This window comes from Colias croceus, chromosome 10 (genome assembly GCF_905220415.1).
Source record: "Colias croceus chromosome 10, ilColCroc2.1".
NCBI classification, from domain to species: Eukaryota; Metazoa; Arthropoda; class Insecta; order Lepidoptera; family Pieridae; genus Colias; species Colias croceus.
In genome coordinates this window covers 1413725-1437024 of record NC_059546.1, presented here as the reverse complement: position 1 = coordinate 1437024, position 23300 = coordinate 1413725, and the positions used below count along the sequence as shown (strand labels likewise).

General features: G+C 32.9%; 1 protein-coding gene across 1 annotated transcript; it reads left to right on the top strand.

Annotated features, from left to right (window-relative positions):
- The first annotated feature begins 320 nt into the window (after nt 1–320).
- On the top strand, nt 321–20580 carry LOC123694925 (organic cation/carnitine transporter 7-like). The gene is made up of 12 exons (XM_045640557.1): nt 321–450; nt 605–684; nt 7484–7645; nt 7978–8140; nt 8700–8821; nt 9227–9459; nt 9774–9934; nt 11156–11264; nt 11571–11752; nt 12070–12168; nt 19518–19645; nt 19826–20580. The coding sequence occupies exons 1-12, from the start codon at nt 419–421 to the stop codon at nt 19888–19890; spliced, it is 1536 nt and encodes a 511-aa protein (XP_045496513.1). The 5' UTR covers nt 321–418; the 3' UTR covers nt 19891–20580.
- The last annotated feature ends 2720 nt before the right edge of the window (nt 20581–23300 follow it).

Genomic DNA, 23300 nt, shown 5'->3' with positions numbered 1-23300 from the left:
ATAGCAGCTATAAAGGGGGGATGATGAAATACAGTGTAGTGAAGTCTATTGTTCGTTTCGTATCAATGCAACCAAAATCCTGCTCAAAATTATTCTTCATGTTCAATGAATTCTGTAGTTTTGAAATAAAGACATTTTGGCTTTTCAATCCTTTAAAAAATTGACTGAATAGAAGATAAAATCTATACCAAATATGTATTCTCAAGAAAACATCGATATACTAAAAAAACAAATCATCAAAAATGCATTCAATCACGTATTTATATACTGCTTGGTTGCAAGTTCAATACACGGCTCCGTGAAAGTATAGGAGTTAACCAGATAGAAAATATTATGATTGCTGAATCAGTTATTCCTTTGCGACCGGCTTAAACACACTTAGTTTGGGGTGCTTGAAGTATTAAAAAAATTAGTCAAAATGCGTTTCAAAATGTGCCCACTTCCCTTCATGTAAGATCTAATATCTAAATTAACAAGAAATTTATAAGAACGACTTAAATTTAAACCTAATATTTATCCGTTTATTAGCACATTAATGTGTCACTGTGTTGTCCAAAAATATATAGTGATGTAGTGGTGTTTATTAAATTGTATTGTGTTTTAGCACCATGAAGGCCCGTGAAGGAAAAAAGCCGGATAAAAGTGTTCTGGAAGCTGATCTAGAGACCGCTCTGGATCTTGCTGGTAAGTCTTTGATCAGTCCAATTAATTTATTCATTTTTATGAAAAAAATTGGTAAAAATTTAATCATTTTTATATGGGGAAAAAAAATTCTCTAGATAGGTTTAGGTACAGGAAAATGCAATGCCATGTAATGTATACAATATTTAGCTGTTTGATATTTGATGTTTTATTTTTATTTCTTTAGAAGGTATTCAAAAGTGGAATTACAATATCATAAAAATATTTTATTATCTGCACAAAAATATTAAAATTTAAATTTCAGAAAGATATTGATAAACTAAGTACTTACCTACTTATTTCATTTATAAGTATAAAGAAAAACAAGAAATATTGAATTCAGTGACGCACTTTAGCCGTCTCCATCGATATTTTGCTGTTTATGTTATTTTCGAAGGAAAAAAAAACATCTGTTCATAAATATTATCGTCAAGTAAAATTATTGTATTTATATTTTATAGGGACGAAACAGGCTACTTTTAAAATTACATGTATGTAAAAATAAAAATCGTGTGTTTATTAGATACTTAATATTTATAATTAAAATAATGATGTACTTAATAATAAGCTAAACATAAGATGACATTAAGATGAAACTCACAAACATACCTACGTACATAATATATGAATATAGAAAACATTGCAGTTCTTATAATGCAGTTGTGCAATAAATGAATCTGAAAAAAACGATACAATTTATTTTTTCTTTTTTGCCACATCCACATTCATCGAATTAATTCTATACTAATAAAGCTGAAGAGTTTATTTGTTTGCTTGAATATTCTAATCTCAGGAACTAAAAAAAGTTTCACTGTTATATTATAGTCCATTTACGCTAAAATGAATAAGAGCGGAGCAATGGGGGTAAATCCGCAGGGCAGAGCAGAGTTAGCTTGCTATTATAACATTATCATGTATTTTTTGTTTGTTTATTTAATATATTAGAAACTACATAAGTACATAATATAATATTATTAACGTTTGTTAAGCAATAGAGGTATATATGAGACGGCGTGTGTTTGAGTAACTAATTTTAAATTCACTCGTGGGTTTGAAAAACCGCTCGAAATTAAATTTACACTAGGTACTAAGACTGTAAATTGAAGAGGTTTTTACAGCTTTTCATATCCGGTACTTTTCGATTTAGTGTAACTGCAAATTTTAGGACTATACTCTGATAGAGAACTACTTTTATTATTTTACTAGCGGTCCGCCCCGGCTTCGCCCGTGGTCCATGTTTACGTTTTCTCTACATAAGATCCATCCTCGTACTTCAAGGAATATAATAAAAAAAGAATTATCGAAATCGGTTCAGCCGTTCTCGAGTTATGCGCTTACCAACACATTTTGCGATTCATTTTTATATATAAGAAGATTACAATTTTCTGACTACTACGTCCTCATGGTCGTAAGGTTTGGTTAAGGTTTTTCTGTTTGTAAAACTACCTAGTTTCATAGTTTCTTAAGAGGTAAGTATGTATTAAAAACCAGACATGTCCCTATTTTTCATTCAGTTTAAAATTTCACAAAATTTTCTGTAACATTTCATATTGGTTTCTTTTAAGCCAGTAATATTTTCAGAGGTATCGGTTTTCTAGTGTGAAACATAGCCTCCCTCTTAGAGCTAGCGCGCAAGAGCAAGTTTTGTCTCCGCAACCTAAGTCCGCAACTATTTTGTCTCTCCCCTCAATTCTATGGGGAGTTGCGTCGCTACGTGCGCGCACTTTCTTACATAGCCCATAGAGGTAGGAGAGACAAAATAGTTGCGGAGACAAAAGTTGCTCAACTTGCGCGCTAGCTCTTATAAAACACCACACAAAAAGATTCTTGTACATTTCAATTTATTTCAAATTAACTTCAGTGAACATATTCCACTTCGGAAAATGCAGGTTAACAAGAAGTACTATGTCCAAATAAATAATTACCATTCCCCACATAACTTACTTGAGTTAAACGTTTTTTAAGAGCTAATTAAATCCAATCAACATTACTGTCCTTTTTGACATGTAGGTTTTGGAATATGTCAATATACTTACTGTCGGATATTTACTGAATTTTAATAGTTCTAATCCGTTTTAGTTTAGCGCGAAATCAATTAAGTATTCACAAATCAATGTTTATTAATATTAAAACATAATTTAAATTATCTCTTCTCTATAATTTTTAGGTGACAGCAACGTGAAGTTTTATTTATCGAAAGTAAAACAAATAGGAATACATAAATTTAACTTTTCATTCCGTTTTCCAACTTACTTTAACCTTTTTATTCAAGATTCTATCAACAAGGTAAAATTTACCCGTATGCGGTCTGCGCATGCTGAAAAAGTAATTTTATTATAAAAAAAGTATTATAGACAAAACAATGGTCTGCGTTCATTCGAAAACTGCTATATTATGCGCAATTGTAAGTTACATTAAAATTTCTCATGTTTACCGAAAATTAGTTCTACTATGCTATTTTTTTACAAATACATAGTTCCAATAGCAATGGAACTAGAAGGTTAAACTTATAAATTAATGTAATTGGGTCGTAATTAATCAATAATTGGAAATTTAAATAATACCACAGAATAGAAAAATATATTTATGCAATTGGCAGTATAAATACGTGTGAGACAGGTAGAGCGTATAATTAACAATCCAGCTTTGCTCTCCCAGTGTACTTAGTTTTAAATGAATAAAGATGATAAATATTATAATAATAAAGCCAGGTTCTCAACATAAATATTCAAATTTTAAGGTCTAGGACATAATATTATCTGTATTATTTCGATATGAATATTCAAAAGTACGATAACTCGAAACTTGTTATAAATGGAAAAGCCATTTTCCGATAAATGTTGGTACCTATTTATATTATTTATATTGGCTTCTTTATTTAAGCTTTTATATAATATCGTAATATGCATCTCGTATTTATGTACTAAAGACTTTCGAAACGGTATGACAATTTTTTTATATGTCTTTGTGTCTATTTTGGCGACTGGTTAGTAGGTTATAATATAATGTTTCCCATGCGTCTTAGCTTTTCTTCGTCTCTACAAAGCATTATGGTCGTAAAGCATAAGTTAAAAATATGCCGCCGTTAAATATATAGAGCCTAGATACTTAATTAAACGTCCGATTCAGCTAATTTGCTGCGACATGTACCTACAAATATTTTTGAACAAAGCTCATTATTCACATCTTTCGATATTTTCAAGGTACAATTCGGACTAAACAGTGTTAGATAATTTACTATCTGACACTAATTAGACCTAATTTTAATATGCGAAATTAACACGCTATAGGTATAATTGTAAATACATCGAGCGGAACATATTGCATGCTTGTTTGGTAATTGCTTTTGTGATCATATTACGTTATGAATGAATTCAGGAACTACATTTTAGTTCAGTTTTTTACGCGACGTTTTCCTTTCCGTTTATATAAGTGATTAGCGGTCCGTCCCAGCTTCGCCCGTGGTACATATTTTGCAATAAAAGGTAGCCTATGTTCTTTCTCAGGGTCTAAAGATTGTCTGTGCCAAATTTCATCAAAATCGGTCCAGTAGTTTATGCGTGAAAACCATACATACATACAAACCTTTCCTATTAATTCCTATAATTTCCAATAATATTAGTATAGATTGGCATTCTTGTCCAGATGGATGTCCAGGGATACAGGAATCACTTATCTGTTGGGGTTTATCTTTACAGAGCAAGTATGTGTAACACAACATGATCTTCATGTTACCTATTTATACGATTACAAGCTGTCCACTCGCAGCTTTGCCTGCTTTGTTTAAAACTTAACAAATTATATTATATCTACCTACTAAACTAAAAACTTTCCCGAGCATCACGCCGTTTTGTAAAAAACCCGCAAGTCTTTTGGGTACCTAGTTTTAAAGATATACATATACGTATAGATATACATAGAGACGGGCATATAGCGGGAAGTGACTTATTTTAAACTATGTAGAGATAGTAACATGTGTGGTCAGTGATGATGGTGGTATAGTGATGATACATATGATCGGTACCGTTGTTTCTGTAGTACAATATGTACAAATTTGTTGCATGCTTGCACCGCAGTACGTGAGTAAGATGTGTTAGAATAAAAAGATTGTATACCGAGCGCCGGGCGACCCTAAAAATAAAATAACAAAATGCCTGGGTAAGATTAATATCATTAAAATTACATTAAAGAAAAGAGAGAATAAGTTGAATGTACCGTGAAATGAATTATACAGTTCAAAGACATTTAAACCATCTAGTCAGAGCGTCCGGTTGCAGTTTCCTAAACCAGTTGGTCGCCTTCGTAACTTCATATGCATTTGATAAATGAAGTGGTACATAGAAAAACGGCTAGAAATATTTAAAATGTCCTAGATAGTTTGATTCGGTAAGGTGTAATTATAATCTAACTACCTACTTACTCTTAATCATTTAAGCTCTTAAATAAGCGGGTATACATATTGTGAGCAGCCTCCGACCGAGGAAAGCGTGTTACCCGAGGAAAAGAAGAGGCCTCGCGAAGGAATTGCTGCGAATAGCAGATTGGTCTATGTGGACGTGGGTTGTACTTAGGCGTACCTCTGTTACACTGAGCGTGCTACTTCGAACAGCAGTTGCTTCGCGAGGCTGCTGGCTCTGTGTGGCCTGGCTATTAACTAGATATTACCTGCGACTGTTCCATAAGCTATAAACATTATATAATTACTTTTGCATAACTCACACAAAAATAAATAATTATCTTTTATTCAGTATCACAAAATTCGTTCTTTGAAGATGTGTTGTTGACCTTACCAAATTTTTACACTCATACTAGTTAGCTACTATTATGTATTCTGTGCTCATACGTCAAAGTTTTTCCCGATTTCACACGTACACGAAACATTTTATGAAATTCGTTCCTAAAAATATGAGTGATGTAGGTTTTTCCGTTATATGTACGAGTATAAAATTGTCGGTATTTATTTTGCTAAATTTAAATATTAGTACCTATAATAATATTATCAGATTTAAATGATATCTTGGACATTGTGTTAATAAAGAGATCCCTTCTCGCGAAAATGACTTATATTTAGTTAAAATTATTAAGAAAGACTAAAACTCTATAATTAAATAGCAATAAATAACTCGATAATTAGCACTTACAAAACTGCTAGACTGTGAAATAATTGCCGATTTAAATTGCTTGTAAAACGTGATTTTAAGAGTGCCTGTATTAGGCAAGACATTGGCGATTTTACGCCCTTTTAGTTCACAACTAATTTAATGCATGCTACCAATTCGTGCATTTTGAGAGACTGGATATGTGCAGGTTTAAAATTTAGGAATCAATCTAAATGTTTAAATGGGAAAACTTCTTTACTAACTGATTGACATGTCAGCGCCCAATTACTAAAAGGATTAGAAGCTGAGAATTTATTGAAGTAGAATAATTTTTTGGAAATTCTATTCTGTTTATATAAATGCTAGCGGTCCGCCCCGGCTTCGCCCGTGGCACATATTTCGCAATAAAAGGTAGCTTATGATCTTTCTCAGGGTCTAAAGATTGTCTGTGCCAAATTTCATCAAAATCGGTCCAGTAGCTTATGCCTGAAAACCATACATAGGTACATATATAATTACAAACCTTTCCTCTTTATAGTATTAGTATAGAAGTATAGAAGTATAGATTCGGAAAATACAAGTCTTTTACAAGCTTTTATTATTATTAGACACCTAAGTAAATCGCCAATGACACTGGGCAGTTATAAGTATAGATTCGGAAAATACAAGTCTTTTACAAGCTTTTATTATTATTAGACACCTAAGTAAATCGCCAATGACACTGGTCAGATATTTATTTATGAAAATTATGATATGCGCTTGACATCGAAGTTGTCTAACAAGGAAGCTAGAACTAGATGGAACTTTTTCAGTTAAACTATTTATCCAAATAATATTCTGAATGTGAAATCTTCAGCTACTTGCGAGTCTTTCAGATAAAACCAATAATTTATGCATGAGAAAATTCAAAAGAAAATATTAAATATTAGGTCATTTACGGACATATGATTTACTAGCAGAATTTAATTATTTGCTGTTAAAATACTCGATAAGTTTTTATTGACTGGTCATACTAGTTTCTTAAGCTGTAATTTATATAAATAGGACAAAACCGTTATTAGTTTTACTTGTAATATTAATAATAACAAGTTGAATATGTAATTAACTAAAAATAGGTGTGTCCAATCTCTCATCGTATAGGTACTATAATATCTATCTATATAATATAGGTACTATAAAATCTCGTAATAGGTAATAATGATGAAAATAATATAAAAGTCTTAGAAAAGGAAAAAGGTTATAAACACATACCTACTTATGAAACATAGATACTACCTACTACCTACCGGTAATTTTCTTTTGCTTGAATAGCTATATTATTAGTTAAATTAAGTCAAATTCAAATTCATTTTATTAACATAGATTAAATGGATTTGTTAATAATTTATTATAACCAATTAACATGTTATTTAGATATTTTATCTCATTTATCTAATATATAAAAATCAATGCCACTTTTCGTTGTAATTCCATAACTCGAGAACGGCTGAACCGATTTCGATAATTCTTTTTTTATTATATTCCTTGAAGTACGAGGATGGTTCTTATGTAGAGAAAACGTTAATATGTACCACGGGCGAAGCCGGGGCGGACCGCTAGTTATTTATAGATCACAAGAATGCCATGAATATAAATAAACGTTTTTCGTAGAAAGAAATAAAGCAATGTTTTATTAAAACATATTTGCTAATAAATTTCCACAGGCGCCGGAAAATATCAAGTCTTTCACTGCGCTCTCATGGTGTCTACTCTCGGCGCTGCCATTCTGGAGATGATTGGATGTGCCTTCTTACTTCCATCTGCAGCTTGCGATCTGGATCTACCGGACCATATGAGAGGGATAATAACCAGCATACCCAATATAGGTACGTGCCAATATAACAGGTTTTAAATTACAGATACAGTACGGTTTATTAAATTCAAATATGGAGATCAAATACATGTGCCATTTATTAACATGTTATCGGTGGGTTATAATATATTTCATACATAAATTATTTTATTGGCTAACCGTTAGTAAGATATTCCATATGAATTTAAGCCCAGTTTGAAATATATAATTAATCCATCAAGGATAAAAAATATAAATATTAAAGAACACGTATTTTTGCTAATCTTTCATGCAAAAAAGGTTAAAAATTAGAACAAGCAATAGTTTCGATCAGCATATGTGTAAGTAAAAAAAATCATGTTTCAGGTATAATATTAACAGCGCCGTTTTGGGGTCCAACAGCAGATGCTCTAGGCAGAAAGCCAGTGCTCATAGTGTCTACGTTATTATCAGGGCTTATTGGACTTTTAGCTGCCTTCATGCCTAGTCTTCTAACGTATGCTCTATGCAAGTTTATAGGATCTTTGTTGTAAGTATAAAATGAATATTTTATTGTATAAATGCTTATAAAACTTTCGCTTGAGTTCCAGTTCCAGGAGTTACAGGTTATAGGGTTAAATAAATATAATATTAAAACATACTCGCGCTCTACGTTCATTTTGACACAGATTATGTACTTACTTATATTATGTTAATTAAAATTCCCTTCAGTAATTGAGCACTTGAATTTTAATTCGCACTTAAATAATTGCCAGAAAAATTGAGCAGGAACTGACAAATAATGGCATATTCCTCATAATATAAATTACCAAAAAAACACATATTAAGGTGTCGGTCTTATAAAAAAAATGTGTGCGTGTACTAGTGTACACACGTAAGAAGTGAAACTTCTTTATGACCTTATTTTTCAAAAAATAATTTACTATATTAACTTAACAGAAATACGTCGAATCACGCGTGGTAGGGATAAGAAAAAGATGGTGCGTATCGGAAAAATGTCACGCGTAACGAAAAAATGTTACACTAAATTTTTTTCCAACCCCGATAAAAAAGTTTCACTTCAATAATAAAAAAATGTTTAATTACAGTTTATCATGCCCATCTTCACTGGGCTTTGCATTTCTTGGAGAACTAATGCCCAAGATGAGACGAGACATGGCAGTTCTCACCTGCAATGCTTCACTGATGCTGGTGGCGTCTTTATGTCCAAGTGAGTCGGGTTCATTTTAATTATTAGATTCCTCTTAGGCTCATAGAGTCGAAATAGTTGAATTTTTGATAGAATCTTGAAGGTTTAAGCAATCGATTAGAATGCGATTCTATTAAATAAAGGTACATATATAAAATAAGTTATAGGTTGAATTACTTAAACTTATACTTCGAGTAACTGCGACATCAAAATTTCTAACTTTTTTTAACAAGTGTAAATTTTTCATAAGATACTCGTTCAAAAGTTTATTTCAATTTTTAACCAGCATAACGGTAGCAAATTTTATATTAACGTCTACATTTTTTCCAGAACACATAAATAACTGGATTTTTTAATTACATAAAACTATAAATAAATAACTGCTCTTTAAATTGTATTAAGTTAATACTATAAACCATTTTCCAGTCCTTGCCTGGATAGTATTCTCCATAGACTGGGAACTGCAATCCGTGTACTTACGACCCTGGCGCATTCTCACTATCGCGTACTCAATGCCTTTAATCCTCTCATCGTTGTGGATGACGCAGACCCTGGAGAGCCCCAAGTTCCTGATGATGAAGGGCAAGGAGAACGAGGCTTTGAACGTCTTGGCGCATATATTTTCTTTCAACACTGGACTGGACCCAGATGAATACAAGGTATTAATGGCATTACGTAATCATTATTAGGTAGGTAATTAAATTGATAAAAATTATGTTGTAGGTAATGAATGTCAATGTCGAATTAGGTCTTATATATAACAGTCCAAATATTGAGGAAAGAGAGTTGTAGAGAGTAGAGCCATCATAAAATAGCGTATTCACCAACCACAAATTGTTGTATAGGGATAAGGGTAATAAGTCACGTTAAATTTTAAATGCATATAAACACTAATAATATAGGTACATATTCGACAGCAGTTTCAAGATTTAAAGATCACTGAAAATAACACACGACAAATATTTATTTACAGGTAACCTCTCTCAAGAAGTCTGCGGACGACCGAAGCAAAGCCGACGGTCAGAGCTGCGAATCTGGAAAGAAGTCAAAAACATCAGCCATCGATTTATTGAAACCCCCTCATGTGCAATGGCTGCTACTTATTGGATTCCTGATGCTGGGTTTATTCTCATTGTAAGTATTTCTTCATCATCTTCATCAGTAGTTTATTTTGCTCTCATAGAAGGAATACAGGCCCCACATCATACATCTGTATTTATAAAGCTAAATAGTTTGTTAGTTTGTTTAATTGAACGCGCTAATCTCAGGAACTACTGGACTACGTGATCTCTGAGTGCTATAAGCTCTACATATAATATTATGTGCTAACAATGAAACCGCTACTTTCTTCTATAGTAGTTGTATGTTATAATTGTAGATCCTTAAAATGATTGACATATAAAAAAAATTTAACATTCAAAGAAATGTAATCAGACAAAGATACGAACCAAATACGAACAGTCAAAGAACTAATCAGCTTATATAGATATATGAGTATTTAAATTTCGATTCCGATTGTGTTGATTTCCAGTTACTGATAATAATCACTGAGGGGCGTATCTTTGATTATAATCTGTGGAATTAAGAACGTAACGGTTTTTCGCTCGCAGTTTCACCTGTGTAAGGAAATTTTTATGGAAATTAATAAATTAATTCACTGCTGTAAAAAGTTGCTATCTCTATAAAAAAGACTCTTTAACCTTCTAAGTATCTGTATACATATTATGACCCAAAAATCGTACAATGCAATCGCTTCTTTGCGATGTTAAAGACGGACAAACACACAAGCTCTCGCATTTATTATATTAGCCAGGATAAAGATAAGAAAGAATATATCGCATACAATTATTACTAAATTACCAATGAATGATTCAAAGGTTCAACCGAGATGGCAATCGTACGAATACCTTTGACTTTTTATATTCGATAATAAATATTTTTGTCTCTCGTACGTACCGTTATGTGAAATGGTTTTTATTTTCATTTTATCAAGCAAATAAAAAGAAAACTGTACATGAACATCAAGTTTCTTAGTACTTGATAAGGCATCGTGTAAATAAAACTGATGTAGATTTTAACAACAACAAAGTTTTTGTTTTCATTTGTACTGTCAAAATTCAAGTATTTTCCAGGTCAACATGGGACACTTTTATTTATTTATTTTGATCTTTAATAATTTAAGGGTATAAAAACCTGCTTAATAATATTTTTATACCAAATTTAGCCCACCATCAGGTAAACAATATAATCCCTAAAATCACGTGTTTTTCATTTATTATATTGTATCTCAACAGAATAATATTGTATCTCAACAGAATAATATTGTATCTTATCATACTTTGCCCTCTATTTCAGGTTAAACGGCTTATTTTTATTTACACCACACACGATCAACACCCTGATGAGGCAATCGGCGAACGAAACTGCGTCTATTTGTAAAGCGTTGGACCAAATTCAGAATTCTGTAAGTATTTATATAAGTTTTGGAGCTAGGATAAGAAATGCGACTGAAACTATCAAACGAATCGAATCAGCGTCAATCTATCTAGACTGCTCCATAAGACGTTTTATAGTTTCTCACTTCTTTATTTACAATTACAATTTACATAATATCGAACTACTTCTCATACAAAACAATCTGCCCCAATAGTTTTTTAATACATTTGTTAGATGGCAACAGTTAACATTTTATAGTATACTTTCTATACCATACTAATAACATTAAATCCAACCGTACTAAATGTTTTCTTCTTTCCACCTTACTTTCCAGACGCACACAGTATCCTGCAGTATATCCTACGAAACCTTCCAAATAACAGTGATCACAGCGCTGATATACGGCGCGCTGGTAATGCTGGCCAGTCTCAGCCCGCTGTCCAAGAAGACGCTGCTGATATCCATGTACGCGGTGGTCGGGACAGCTTGTTTGATCAGTGGCATTGTACAGAACAGGTAATGATTCAATAGTTACATACAGTATATCCTATGGGACCAGTTTAACTCTACTCTTCATTGATAAATGAAGAGTGGAGTTAGAAAAAACTGTAAAGAATATGTAAAAGATGTAGATCATCTATTGTACATTTACACAGGTAGCTCCATATTATAAGTCTCTACGTTAACCCGACTAACTCTATGATGGAAATGAGCTCTTACTTTACCTTGTGGAACTCTATGCAAGAAGAAATGCTCTACATTAACGCGTAACTGTGGTATAACGCTAGATTTATGTTACTTTCTCTACGTTAAAATGAGCTCTCTTTTCGCAGGCTGGTAGCTGGTGTGTCCATGTCTACTCTGGAACTTACTGCGTTGGGAATCGGTCCACTCAACGCATATGCTGTACAAATTTTCCCAACCAGTTTGAGGTATGTTTCATTTGTGTTTAAGCATCATACTTGTAACTATAAATTATTTTGATAACTGCTATTAATTCATTCGATGCGATATTTTTTCCGGGAACCAAAAACTTTTTATTTTCCGTAGTAAATATATGAGGGGTGGCAGGTGACTTTACTACACACGTTGTAATCACTACATAGTCAAATCACTACAAAGTCGCTTTCTCTGTCCCCTATGTCCCTTTGTATGCTTGAATATTTGAAACTACGCAACGGATTTTGATGCGGTTATTTAATACTATATACAGTGATTCAAGAGGAAGGTTTTAGTATATAGTTTATTAGGTTTTAGACAAAGCGGGCGAAGCCGCGGGCGGTAAGCTAGTTCACATATAATCACATGATACTTGTTGTTGTTTTCTATTTAAAAATTTACACATAATTATCGCATAACCTTTTTCTTCTTCATTGTAACAAAAAAAACAATGTAGGTATTATTCTTTGTATCTTTTGATTAGCCGCATTTAAACACCGTTATAAAAGACAAATACCTAAGGTAATATAAGTAGATAATCAGTCAGTCTGGTTTTAGAAAAAACAAAAGTACTGCAACAGCCATAACGGACGTAGTAGACGATATATTATCGGCTCAAGATGAGGGCAAAGGTACTTTCCTGGTATTACTGGACTACACGCGAGCATTTGAAACCATAAACGTGCCTTTGCTGCTATCTAAACTCACTTATTACGGTTTAAGCTCATTGACCGTAAAGTGGTTTAATAGCTACCTATCGTCACGTACTCAGACAGTTTCCGTTACAGAGGAGGATGGAAGAATAATGCTCTCTGAATGTGGAGCGGTAACACGAGGAGTGCCTCAAGGATCTATTTTGGGGCCCCTCTTATATATACTGTACAGTGCAGACATAGTGACGCGAATAAAATCGTGTCGGTACCACATTTATGCAGACGACGTACAGCTATATATTTCATTCCGCCCACATGAGACGCAAGTTGCAGAAGAAAAGCTGAATTCAGATTTGGATTCAATACGAATGTGGTCGGAAAATAACTCTCTTGTTCTCAACCCCAATAAGACCAAATACATGATACTCGGAACCCCCTCTACTGTCAAAATTATAAAAAATAAGCTGCCATCTGTATCTTTATGCATAGACGGGGTACCTATACAGCGTGTTGAGGAGGCTAGAAACCTGGGCATCATTTTTGATGAGAATCTGAGATTTGAGAAGTACATTAGCACTACATCAGCTAATTGTTTCTATAGACTTAAGGTTTTATATCGCATCAGACAATATATTGAACCCAGTCTCAGACTCAAGTTATGTGATAGTCTAGTTCTATCAAAGTTCAATTATATGGATGTGATGTATGGACACCGGTTATTAGGTCGTACAAAACGTGTAATCCAGCGAGTGCAGAACGCATGTGCACGGTTCTGCTGGAATGTCCCACCGAGGGATCACATCACGCCCTACCTTAATAATGCGCGATGTCTAAACATGGAGCACCGCAGGCAATTGCACTTTGCATCCCTTCTCTTTGGTGTTGTCAAAACAGAATCGCCTCACTATCTGTTCGAAAAACTTATTTGGAGGAGTGAACAAAACACCAAATACAACACCAGGGATGCTGCACATAAACTTCTCGTACCCAAACACCATTCCGCTTGTTTTAAGGGTAGCTTTAAATATAACGCCACTAAATGCTGGAACAACCTGCCTCCGCCGTTACGGAATCTACAAACACTATATACTTTTAAATCTAAATTTAAAAGTATATTATTAGCTCACCAAATCCAGTTTTAGTGGTAAATTAAATTAAAGTTACATGAAAATTGTCCTAAATATTTATTATTTATGTATGTATTATGTATTTATATGATTATGTATTTATTTTCGTTGTTAGTCGCGTTGTCGTACCTATCTATTAGTTTACTATTTTTTTTTTTTTTTTTTTGTTGTATTTATTTATATATGTAAACCTAAGTTACTCCTTTCGTCCCAACACGAAGCCTTCATAATAAAGGGGGGCACTGAAAAACAGCGCTGGCAACGTTCCTGAACGTTGCAGCATATGCTGAGCTGTCTCCTTTTTGTCAGGATCTTATGACACACTTCAATAAAATCTTCAATAAAATTGTTTTGCTTTTTTTTATGTTATTAATTTTATGTTTTATGTGTGTGTGTTGTGCTGTCCTTGATAAATAAATGTTTCTTTTCTTTTTCTTTCTTTTCATAATTAGGTCAAAGGCATGATCTAATAATAAAACCTAGGACATGTATTTCTTCGATGATTCGGAGCAATTTACGTAGTGCGTATCTATACATATAATAAAATCGTAGGAAAGTCAAAACTGTACATTAAATATTTTTTTAAAAGAATACATAATCCATGATCTATAATCGATATAGAAGCCAAAAATATAGTTTTTAGAATTTTTGTCTGTTTGTCTGTTTGTCGGTTTGTCTGTTTGTCGGTTTGTCTGTTTGTCTGTATGTATTTCCGAGCTAATCTCAGAAAGTACTGCATAGATTAACTTCAAATTTTGCATTAATGTTCCTGAGAGGTCGGGTGAGGATAGTTTAAACATATTATCATGATATCACCTTCGGGGGAGGAGCTGTGGACCTTTATTTTTCTTACATATTCCGTGTACTACGACAGCGTACAATCTAAAGACTCATGTTTAAATGTTGGTTTCGAGTAAGCCATGCTATTATCTAGCTTTACAAAATAAAAACTATGTCATCTACGTAATTTGGGTAGAGAAACAGTTTAATGAATTAAATAGTATAAAGACAAATTTGAAACAGCGCCATCTATTGAGATTTCATTAAAATCAAATCAATTTACATAATATTAACGCTTCTTGCAAATTTATAATTTAAATATTATGATGTTGGTGGGGTTTTTTATTTGTATCTTTTTAACCCATGTCTTCCCAGAGTCCACTTCAGGTGCTTATATTTTATGTGAAGTGAGGGTAGATGTTTATTATTTGATGTCAAACAAGACACCATTTAACAGTTAATGATGAAATTCTATTTTTATGTATAACACGCCCAAAGAAGGTCACTTTACTTCTTGATAAAATTTTATTTGTTAGTAGCTTTTTAATAAAATTAGGTAAAGATATCTTTTGATTTTTTTATTTACAGATTCATAAAAATTGATGATTTGCGTGAGGATGTAGTAGAAATTAGTATCCTTGCGCGTGGTCAATTGTTGACTAAAGTTAATGTACAATCATTGGAAGAATCTTGGGTAGTTTTAGAGTATATTTTTCGGGAATGAGAGAAGGGGCAGCCAACCACGTATCAGCGTGCGTGCGTGAGAATCTACCTACGTTTTAGTACCATAAAAAAATGTAATTTTGAAACGTAAATATTGCACTCACAACTACTGTACAAGTATGATTTTAATTCGTGTTTTAATGTTATCTGATTGTTTTATATATTATATTATCGTTATGGCTATCGCGGTACAGATCGTAGGATAGTACATATTATTTATCAATTTAATATACGTACCACACCAAGTAAAATATTTACAATCATACCAAATGGATTAACACGGTATGTACATAAGGCGGTCTTATCGCTTACTAGCGATCTCTTCCAGACTGCCCAAGGTAAGAGATAAAGAATTATACTCATTATCCAGCAATTTTCAACCGAAAAAGAAGTTTTTCTGTAATTAGTACATAGGTAGTTGTTTCATTTATTTATTTTAAATACCTAATTTTACTTTTAATATTTGCCCATTTGCATTACATTCAGCGTCCATAAAACTTATAAAAATTTAATGTTTATTTCTGTCTATTAAAAAAGCTCCTTTTTAGATATAAATAACAAAAACAACTTTTTTATTACAATTTAGTACCTTGGGAAGATATTATTATCTATGTGTTAATAGAACAATACATATAGGAAATTATGTTACGATTTTATACAATGAAAATAGGTAAAAAATAATTAGCAGGTGTTATTATTAAATTGATCCCGAACCCAAAATTGCAGTTAATTTTTTTTTGTCATTTAGTGTTTATAATTTCATGTCAATTGGTTCATTAATAAAAAAAATTATGATCATTTAAATAATCACGGCGAACATTTGCTAAGGCATTCATATACCCCTGTAATCGTTAATCGTTAAGTGTGCTTTTGTGCTTTTTGATATTTCTCGATTTTTTTAAATAAATTAATTTAAATAAATCGAGAAATATCAAAAAAAATATCTTTAAACCCTCCCATACATTAAGTACATATGAAAATTGAAATATGAATAATGAATATCCCTTATACATTTAATATGAAAGATTTTAGCTTTCTTTTTCTTTTTTTGGTTGTCTGCTTTAATTACTTCGCAAATTTGGAGATTTTCCAGGCTTTTCCCGGACATTTTTACGCATTTCCGGACATTTTTACGCATTTTCCGGATATTTTCCGGACATTTCCCAGGCATTTTCCAGGCATTTTCCGGACATTTTCACGCATTTTCCGGATATTTTCCAGGCATTTCCCAGACATTTTCCACGCTTTATCCGGACATTTCCACGCATTTTCCGGATATTTTCCGGGAATTTTCTGGGTATTTCACAGAAATTTTCCGGGAATTTTCCAGACATCTCCCAGGCATTTTCCGGGGATTTTCCAGGCATTTTCCACGCTTCTCCCGGACATTTTCACGCATTTTCCGGATATTTTCCAGATATTTTCCAGGCATTTCCCCGGCATTTTCCGGACATTTCCCTGACATTTTCCGGCGATTATCCAGGCATTTTCTACGCTTTTTTCCGGACATGTTCACGCATTTTCCTGTCATTTTTGGAGATTTTCCAGGCTTTTCCCGGACATTTTTACGCATTTCCGGATAATTTCCGGACATTTTTCGGGTATTTCCCGGACATTATCACACATTTTCCGGTTATTTTCCGGGATTTTCCCAGGCATTTCCCGGGGATTTCCCAGGCATTTCCCACGCTTTTCCCGGACATTTTCACGCATTTTCCGGATATTTTCCAGATATTTTCCAGGCATTTCCCCGGTATTTTCCAGACATTTCCCTGACATTTTCCGGGGATTATCCAAGCATTTTCTACGCTTTTTTCCGGACATGTTCACGCATTTTCCGGGGATTTTCCAGGCATTTTCCACGCTTTTTCCGGACATTTTCACGCATTTTCCGGATATTTTCCGGGAATTTTCTGGGTATTTCCCAGATATTTTCCGGGGATTTTCCACGCATTTTCCAGATATTTTCCAGGCATTTCCCCGGCATTTTCCGGACATTTCCCTGACATTTTCCGGGGATTATCCAGGCATTTTTCACGCTTTTTTCCGGACATGTTCACGCATTTTCCGGGGATTTTCCAGGCATTTTCCAGGCTTTTTCCGGATATTTTCCAGACATTTCCCAGTCATTTTCCTGGCATTTTTGGAGATTTTCCAGGCTTTTCCCGGACATTTTTACGCATTTTCCGGATATTTTCCGGACATTTTCCAGGTATTTCCCGGACATTATCACACATTTTCCGGTTATTTTCCGGGATTTTCCCAGGCATTTTCCGGGGATTTTCCAGGCATTTTCCACGCTTTTCCCGGACATTTTCACGCATTTTCCGGATATTTTCCAGATATTTTCCAGGCATTTCCCCGGCATTTTCCGGACATTTCCCTGACATTTTCCGGGGATTTTCCAGGCATTTTCCACGCTTTTTCTGGATATTTTCCAGACATTTCTCAGTCATTTTCCTGGCATTTTTTGGAGATTTTCCAGGCTTTTCCCGGACATTTTTACGCATTTTCATACATTTTCCGGAGATTTTTCAGGCATTTTCCACGCTTTTCCCAAAAATTTTCACGCATTTTCCGGATATTTTCCGGACATTTTCACACATTTTCCGGGGGATTTTCCAGATATTTTACAGGCATTTTCCGGATATCCCCGGAGAATGCCCTGGATTTCCGGAAAGTACGTAAGTTTTTTAGCTTAGATTAGTAATAAATTCTATTAACAATTCTTTGAATTGTTTATTGTAGTACGTGTTTACTAAATAATTGTATGTAAAGTAGTAACTACTATGCAGTCGCTATTCCACGCGGACGAAGTCGCGGGCACAGCTAGTAATTAATAATGATCTAGGAAAATTCAACCTTGTAGGTGGTTACATTCTACGCCCATTTTTAGGGTTGTCAGTTTGTAAAATTTGTTGATTGTACCTAAAGTTTGAATAGGTAACTTGGTTTTGCTTACAAATGCTGTAGCTATTTTGTGAAAGAAGTTTCACTTAGATGCTTTTTTATGCTGTTATATCACTTTCTATAACTTTTAATTAATGTTACTATAACGTGGAAGTTATTGAGAATGTAACAACTACGTTATTTCCACGCAAAAACAACGAATGAATTATGATGATACTTGACATGTACTTTATGTATCAGAATATCACGTATGTACTTTAATTTTTTTGGAAATATATCGTTAAATCTGTATTTCAATATCGCCATTAAACCTGTACATTAAAATGAATCAGTGAATAGGTCATGTTATTAATATAATATAGTAAAAAATACGGATTTCTTAGCAAGTGGCAACCCTAACCATAGTACTTATTGCTGTATTCTTAATTTAGAGTATATTTACGACAGCGTGCAGCGCTGATGTTCAGTAAACAACGCCTGTTGACGAAGAAGTTGGGAAAGCCCGCATTGCACACATTGATTATACAATATTATGTTATGATAACGTTTATTTACCTCACTGACGGTACTTAGTTAAAAATTAATTAATGTTTTATGGCGAGATTTTTGCGTGATCTTTTCTCTATTTAAGTCTAGCGTCCGACCGCGGATTTGCCTGAATAACCTTTTTTACTAAGCATTTGCAGCAAATGAAAATCTTTGTACCAAATTTTATCCTAATCATTTCAGTTCACGTGTGAGGAAGAGACGGACAAGATAATTATTTTATAATATTAGAAGGGATTTATATTTAAGCTACCGTACCCTATTTAAAAAAATCATAGGCTGAGATGGTTTATATGGAATGTTTAATTAGATATATACATATATTATTTCAATATAAACTGTTTTACGGTTATTTTTTTGGTTTATATTTCGCTTTCATAGGTCGTAGAGTCTACGAATAAAATACATAATTTTTAAGTTTTCTTTCTGTATGAGATAATTAATTGGCAGCCATTGATTTATGAATTGAAAATGAAATAGATCTGATAAGAAATATATAAAAAAAAACTTGATATATAAATAAAAATAATTTAATATCATATTTATCCATACATGTTGATATATCCAATTCAAAAACTATATATTATAATATTTTCTTCGCAGGGGCACAGCCGTGGGGGCAGTAATGATGTTCGGGCGAGTGGGTTCGATGCTTGGCGCGAACATGGCGGGCATTTTCTTGGCACGTGGCTGCACTTATACTTTTTGTGCTTTTGCCACTCTTCTATTCTGTAAGTAATCATGTATTAGAAAAAAATATTTAAATTAAAAAAATTAACTATATTCCTATTTATTGAAATTAACTAAAACCAATTATTTGCTCACTTACTTTTGTAATATTTTAACAAATGATATAAAATGTTTGGAATTTTGAACAAATAGTTAATAGATAATATTTTTTATTGTTTCAGTGTGTGCGTGTCTCAGTACCTTGCTGCCAAGCGATAAGACTAAACGAGAGAAAACATCACTATAAAAAGTTTATCATTTTACAGAATATTGCTTACCGATGCATTTGATTCCTAGGTTTTTTATTAAGAAAATGGCTGATGACGGCAACTGAAAAATTAAAGTTAAGTTATGATAGAAATTCATACAGAAATACATTATTCAGTTGTTACTTTTAGGGTTTTATAAAGCCGGCTACACACGTACCTGCTGCAGGGGCAATATCGGAACAATCTCGGCAGCACATGGTCGGAGCAATTTCAGCTGTCACATCACAATTAAGGAGCCATTTAAGGGTGAAATTCCAATATTGCCCCTGCTGCAGGTAGGTGAGAAGACGGTTTACTGCTACTTATCTCTGTGTCATAATATATCCTTGAAATTGCATGCTTTAGCTCTCTTAAGCTGTTACATGTATTTATTTATGCTTTTTCTACGTATGAATCATTATTGAAATCATGATCTAAAACATTCAAAAAACTAAATCCATGACTTTTTAATTTTAATGTTATTGAACTCTTTAAAAATGTGCCAAACTATCTATACTATTTAATCATTTTATCTGTTTCTGTAAGAAAATAACTTCAAATAAAACTCTTGGTGCTATGATATTTTTTCGATTCTGTAGGTATCTCTTATAATGAATACTAAAAATATTTTAGTTAGTAGTAGAAACAAAAAAAAAGACTACTTACCACTGTCGAAAAAATAGGCTAAATATAACAAAAAATACAATATAGAAGCCGATTTTTTTGGGATTATAGAGATATTTTTCGACCTAGGTAATTTAAATTATTATAAGTTTTCATCTAGCTTTACTTTAATATACTTAGATAATAATAATAATTAATCTATAATAAATAAAGACTACGTAAACTAGACTTAGTAAATGGTTGATGATCTTAATAATTACGCATACATTGCAAGACTAGCTGTGCCCTGTGGTGCTGCAAATATCAATTCTTGCTTTCCCTAACTTATTGAGTTAGTTATTGTAATCTTAAACTTGGATAACTATGACTGTAATCCAATTACGTATATAAAAAATGGAAAAATTTACATATTAATTAGAGAACTCGAAAGACCAATTTTTTTTTAGGTTTCATCCACATTGCTCCGCTCCTCCTATTGGTATTAGCTAACAAGTAATTTAATTTCTTAAATGGACTATCTAACAGTAAAATATTTTTTTTCAAATCGGACACGTGGTTCATGAGATTAGCGCATTCAAGCAAACAAACTCTTCATCTTTATAATATGAGTATAGATTAGCGAACTAAGTATATATTTTTTATGGCATACTGTATAATCATGTGGTATAATTCTGAATTATGATAGTATGTATCATAACTTTCTAGAGTAGTCTAATTTAGTAGATAAGATACATATAAAAATGATGAAACTGTATGTTTGATCATTTCCCTATATGTAATCGATAACATTATAAGTAAGATATATATGTATTGTGTTTAAAATAGTTGCCATGTGAAATTAATAATTGCTTAGAGCCAGCGCGCACGAGTAACTTTGTCTCGGCAACTATTTTGTCTCTCCCATCAACTCTATGGGGAGTTGCGTCGCTACGTGCGCGCACTTTCTTACTAGCCCATGGGTGGGAGAGACAAAATAGTTGCGGAGACAAAGTTGCTCGTGTGCGCTAGCTATTATTGTTTCGTATTAATTTATAGACTGATTAGGATAAGAATGTGTGATGAAATTGTAATCCCCAGGTTCATAATTAAATCGAAATTAAAAAAATAATGCGTTTTATTTGTATCCCTGTGAAATTTAAGCTCGCAAAGCTAGTGAGCTTTTTTATTATGTTTTATCTTAATATATATAAATCTCGTGTTACAATGTTTGTCTTCAATGGACTCCTAACCAAATATAATTAAATTCGCACACCATGTGCAGTTCGATCCAACTTGAGAGATAGGATAGTTTAAATCTCAAATCGTTTTAGAGAAAGCGGGCGAAGCCGCGGGCGGTAAGCTAGTAATCTTGTAAATTTCAACATGTCAACAGAGAATCTATGAAACAGGCATTGTTTTCCTTCAGTAACAAATACAATATCTTATCATTATTTATTTGTTTCCCACTTTATTGAATATTATCGTGATGAACGTAAATAAACATGTTGGAAATTACAATAACATGTAAATGTAGATATTAGATTAATAATACCTTATTATTTGTTAATTATATTGTATTTTTAAAAATAAATCTATAGGCAGACCAAATGAAGTACATTGTTATAAAGAAGCACGTTTTTTTTTTGTTTGTAACAGCTGAAGATATAAACTACTTCTACCGACAGCTCTACTTTACCCCGTAAAATACATTATAACTACTAGCTTACCGCCCGCGGCTTCGCCCGCTTTCTCTAAAACGAGATTTAAACTATCCTATCTCTCAAGTTGGATTGAACTGCACATGGTGTGCGAATTTTATTAAAATCGGTTAAGTTTAGGAGTCCATTGAGGACAAACATTGTGACACGAGATTTATATATGTATATACATATTAAGATTTATCAACCTGTGTGACTGGGATAAAGATAGGCTTGAATAAAGAAAATATTACATTAGTATTTTAATTACGGCGGCGGGTAAATCTTACCTTCATTAGAGCAGGCTCCAAGGAGATGTTCGTTTGCAAAAATAGCGGACCTAAATCTGACTTCTGATATATATTGTATAGATCCCAGACATCCTATAGACAGATGTTGCCAACCAGTTTTGTGGTCGCCCTCCCCCCCCACCCCGGTAATTAAATATGGCATACAAAGAAAAAAATAAAAATTTCCAATATTTTTTAAATTATTATTTTAAATAATTAACAATAGTCCATTGTTTACGATTCAATAGTTCGTACAGTGAAATAGTTGCTTAGGGTTGTGTAGATAGATAATCACTGGTCAACAATGATTTTGTTGCCCTGGATGTGAAAGTGGTTTCGAATAATTTAATGTATATTATATATAAAACTATTAATGGTTTTAGTAGATTGGCTCTAGTTTTTTTTTAATCCTAATTTTCTTATTAGACTCTAAAACGCAGCATGAAATAGAAGGTATATTTGTTTAACATCATTTATTTATTACAAAGTCTTACTTATCGTTTTGTTTTAGTATTTAATTAATTCAAATGGATATAAAAATAGAGAAAAATCATTAAAACTTATGAAATAGTACAAGGAAATAGATTTTTTAAGCTTCTCTTCTTAGTTAATTTTGGGACAATAGTTTTGTTATGGACCATCAGTAATCTGCCATCATGTGCCGATCCCATAAACCCTGATACCTTTATTCGATAATTTTTACTTCTTTTTCGATACGTTCTTCCTGTTTCTCACAGAAATTTTGCAGATTTACTGGATATCTATCCAGGAGACTGTGGGGAAAGTGTAGCTTTATGTTCGTATTTGCTCATAAAATAA